Raw genomic sequence first — 5000 nt, 5'->3', positions numbered from 1 at the left:
ATCTTCATTGGTTTGTCTTGCAATGAAAAAACACAAAAGAGAATGAAAAAAAGTCAAATGAATGACCATTTTACACAAAACTCCAAAAATGGGCCGGACAGAAGTCCGGATATCAGCGTTTGCGACACCCTGTAAGAATGGTGTTGTTTCTAAACAAATAGAAGCACTATCAAACTTCTCTGTGCCTGGACTTACATGTCAACAACCCCGCGACTCTACGGAATGAACATTTAAGTAATTTTGAGGCCCACAGATGGGTGGAAAGTACAGGTTTATAAGGAAGGCTAATTCGATGCCCGGATTGACCACAGCAAAAGCCCTATGTTAGCATTGGCTAACTAGCGCTTGACTTCGGATTGCAGGGGACCTATGAGGGTGAGGTATGTGGCAAAAGTTTTCGCTCAGCATCACTAGTTAACACTACGTAACCCATTTCACACCGGATTACCCCTTTAAGTTGCAATACTGGGCCGGCTATTTTAGTTATATGCGGTGGTGGCGGTGTCCCAATATGACAGCGCGCTGGGCATCTCTGCACCGCGGTGATTCATGAATGCGGTTATCGCGACTGCCCTAATTGTGACAGCATATCGTGATTTCTCAGGTTCGATACAATATCGTCACAGCCCTATGAGTAGGCATGATGTCCACTATAACATAATATGTGACTGGGCCTCGTCAAACTCACCCTGACTGCATTGTCACATTTGTCGTGGTAACTCACCCTGACTGCATAGTGACTGTAGTGATAATTCACCCTGACTCTATGTAGAGTTTTCCATGGTAACAACTCACCCAGACTATGTAGTGGTTGCCATGGTAATAACTCACCCCGCCTCTATGTAGTCATGCCACGGTAATAAGTTAACTCACCCCGCCTCTATGTAGTGGTTGCCATGGTAATAACTCACCCCGCCTCTATGTAGTGGTTGCCATGGTAATAACTCACCCCGCCTCTATGTAGTGGTTGCCATGGTAATAACTCACCCCGCCTCTATGTAGTGGTTGCCATGGTAATAACTCACCCCGCCTCTATGTAGTGGTTGCCATGGTGATAACTCACCCCGCCTCTATGTAGTGGTTGATGGCGGCGTCCATCTGCTTCTGCTGCACCAGGTAATCTCCCCAGGCCTCCTCCAGCTTCACCACGTCCGCAGGAAACGCCCCGCGCGCCAGCTCCACCGCTGCAAACACACACACGCACACAATATGCACATACACACACGCACACACACACACACAATATGCACATACAGACACACACATGTAAACACACACACACACACACAATATGCACATACACACACGCACACACACACAATATGCACATACACACACGCACACACACACAATATGCACATACACACACATACATAATGCATAACCCCCCCACACACACACACACACAATATGCACATACACACACGCGCACGCACATGTAAACACACACACACACACACACACACACACAAAATGCATAACCCCCTCCACACACACACACGTGCACACTAAACACGGAAAGCATTGTTGCAAGTATAGTGAGAGGTGTGTGTGTGCTTACTAGTCCAGTGCAGTGCTGGGGTGTAGTGCTTACCCTTCCTGAATGCGTTGCCCTTGCGGTAGCACTCCAGAGCCCGCTGACTGTTCCTGATCCTGTCAAACAGATCACCAGCCTGACAAACACAAACACAAACACAACCACTCAACATCACTGGGAGAGAGAGAGAGAGAGAGAGAGAGAGAGAGAGAGAGAGAGAGAGAGAGAGAGAGAGCGTTGTTACAGGCAAGGAATATTCCAATTTTAAATTGAATATTGGCAATATTTGGTTCGCGCATGAATCATGCAAACTCTTGATTCAGTCAGAATGTGACTTGTGTTTCGGGAACGTTCTGGTTGCAGGACGCTGTTCCTCACAAGTAAATAGGGATGCACCAATACCGATACTGGTATCGGTATCTGCACCCGATACTGCTCATTATACTCGTACTCGTCAAGCACTTGCCGATACCAGGAACGATACTGCTATTACACAAAACAATGCAAAATCTTGTCATGTTCTGTGGACTTGAAAGCAGCAAGGAAAAAAAGTGCCACCTCATACATTTACTAACATTTAGATCTACTTTGAAATGGACAATAAAAATATCACATGTTGAAAAAAACAAGGCCATGCATTTATTTTCATTGTATTTTGGTGGTAAAAGGTATCGGTATTGGTACTCGGTATCGGCAAGTACACACATTAATGTACTCGTACTTGTATCGGTTTTCAAAAAAGTGGTATCGGTGCATCCCTACAAGTAAACAGAATATTTCGGGAACTCTGTGCATCTAACTGCGCTCAGTGAGCGAGAGAGACAGAGAGGATGAGAGGCGGAGAGGAAGAGAGGGAGACAGACTCCTACAGTAAACCTTACATATGATTTCAAAACAAAGTCAACAGTCTTTTTTTTTTGCTTGCGAAAACTCCAAAAAAGGGCAAACCAGTTTCCGACGGACAAACCAACAGCGTATTACAGAGTTGTTGTGAGTGTGACCAAAAATAACACATAGAAAGACTGATGACTCGTTCCACAGCATCTGCTGTGCAGGCTCGTCTCTCCTCCTAGGCTTAGACAGTCTTAATTACTAAGGCAGCTCTCACACACACGCGCGCACACACGCACACACACACACGAACACGCACGAACACGCACGAACACGCACGAACACACACGAACACACACGAACACACACACACACGCACGAACACACACACACACACACACACACACACACACACGCACACACACGCACACGCGCACACGCACACGCACACAGCAGGAACAGCCGGCAACACAACACGTTTTCCGCATGTTGTGCGTGAACAACGCTAGTCTACAGGTCCGTATCTTTCGTTTATTAAACCCCAACATCACCAATTGACTTGCATGGGCTGTTTTCCCCCACAAATGGGCGTAACGCACATGGAAAACGTCACGCCGTTCACGAGTATAACGAAAATATCACATTCACATACGCAGAGACCTACTCCCACAAACATGCACGCACGCACGCACACACACACACACACACACACACCAGGGCTTAACACTAACACACGCCAGGTAGCCAAATGCGGGTGAAAGTCGGCGTTGGCTAGTAGATACCGAAGGTTCACTAGCCATTCTGGCGGGTCCGTCACTATTCTAAATGATGAGGCACCGCATTTTGTAGTTTTTTTTCCCCTCGGACCGTCTTTGCTACAAACGCAATGCAATGCGATTTCGCGAGCCTACAATACCCATGAAGCACCTGTGTCACGTGTCACCTGTGTCTCACGCCCGAGAGGAATCTGATAGAGCTAGTCTTGCGAATATGAGTGGCAGCAGCGAGCTACCGGCACATCAGCGCGCGTCACTGAAAACCTTCACGTGAAAATAAAGTAGCGAAGTTCATCTCAACTGACCTGTTTTGGGATCTGTCATTAGTACAATGCATAGTAGTAGTGGACATTAAAATGACCAAGGCGAGAGGAGAACACCTCAGTCTTGAGAAAGTCTTGAGACTAATTAGCGCAGTGATAAGACAAGGACACATGCGGCATTAATAATGTTCGGTTTAAATCATTTTCTGATTTGCCTGTATGTCTTCATACCTTAATATTCCTCCATGTTTCTTGTGCCGTTGTTCCCGACTGTCAAACGGGGCTTAAACAACGCGCAGTAGTAGCCTTCCAGACAGTACAAAATCATGTCCCATGTCCCTTCGCATGTGCCCATCTTGCTTTGCGTCCGTTTATATTTTAAACAACTCAATATAAACGGAATGAAAGGAAGTCGTAGCTCCTTCTGTAGTTACCGGCCGCATATGTGTGTGCCTTCTAGTAGGCTAGATAGCCTACTTTTATGAGAAAATATTCCAGAAGAGGTGTTATTCCACATCCATGACCGAGGACATGCGAAGCTTGGCAATGACTTTGCACTATCTAACTTACTTTGCGCATCGAAAGTGCCCTTCAGATCAAAGACAGAAATATTTTGCTCTCATGTAGCTTACATTTGTGCCCTTCCACAACACTGTGCTTGGTGTTTCTGCACGGCTATGCCATTCCTCAGATAAGTTAATCTGTTCTTATAGCATGCATGCATGCATGGACATTGGACCAGTTAACAACAATTCTAGTTATTATATTATATTATATTATATTATATTATATTATATTATATTATATTATATTATATTATATTATATTATATTATTTTATGTTGTATTGTGTTATATTATCCTACATTACATTATTACAGCCTATATAATTCATTAAAGCTGCTATGATGGTTAAGAAAATTATGGCTAGTGAAAAGGCCCAATGGCTAGTGAGTCAGGAAAACCACTAGCCAAAATGGCTGGTAAGCGAAAAAGTTAGTGTAAAGCACTGACACACACACACACACACACACACACACACACACACACACACACACACACACACACACACACACACACACACACACACACACACACACACACACACACACACACACACACACACACACACACACACACACACAAACCCACAGTAACATCTGCCCTGTTTGAGAGCCAAGCCAATAAAAGACCTCCCTCCTCCTGTTAGCGGTGGCCTTTAGAGAGCCCAGAAACAGCTCCCATATGATATCACAACAACTATATTAACCACACAGAAACAGCTCACATATGATATCACAACAACTATATTAAACACACAGAAACAGCTCACATATGATATCACAACAACTATATTAAACACACAGAAACAGCTCCCATATGATATCACAACAACTATATTAACCACACAGAAACAGCTCACATATGATATCACAACAACTATATTAACCACACAGAAACAGCTCCCATATGATATCACAACAACTATATTAACCACACAGAAACAGCTCACATATGATATCACAACAACTATATTAACCACACAGAAACAGCTCACATATGATATCACAACAACTATATTAACCACACAGAA

General features: G+C 44.4%; 1 protein-coding gene across 1 annotated transcript in view; it reads right to left on the bottom strand.

Annotated features, from left to right (window-relative positions):
• ift172 (intraflagellar transport 172) overlaps positions 1 to 5000 on the bottom strand; it is a 97807-nt gene that overhangs the window by 52116 nt on the left and 40691 nt on the right. Inside the window, exons 23-24 of the mRNA XM_063223751.1 lie at positions 1595 to 1673; positions 1064 to 1184 (exon numbers count right to left, since the gene is read on the bottom strand). Of these exons, the coding sequence (XP_063079821.1) occupies positions 1064 to 1184; positions 1595 to 1673 (200 nt within the window). The remainder of the gene's footprint in view (positions 1 to 1063; positions 1185 to 1594; positions 1674 to 5000) is intronic.

This window comes from Engraulis encrasicolus, chromosome 18 (genome assembly GCF_034702125.1).
Source record: "Engraulis encrasicolus isolate BLACKSEA-1 chromosome 18, IST_EnEncr_1.0, whole genome shotgun sequence".
Taxonomy (NCBI): domain Eukaryota; kingdom Metazoa; phylum Chordata; class Actinopteri; order Clupeiformes; family Engraulidae; genus Engraulis; species Engraulis encrasicolus.
This window is presented reverse-complemented; position numbering and strand designations above follow the sequence as displayed.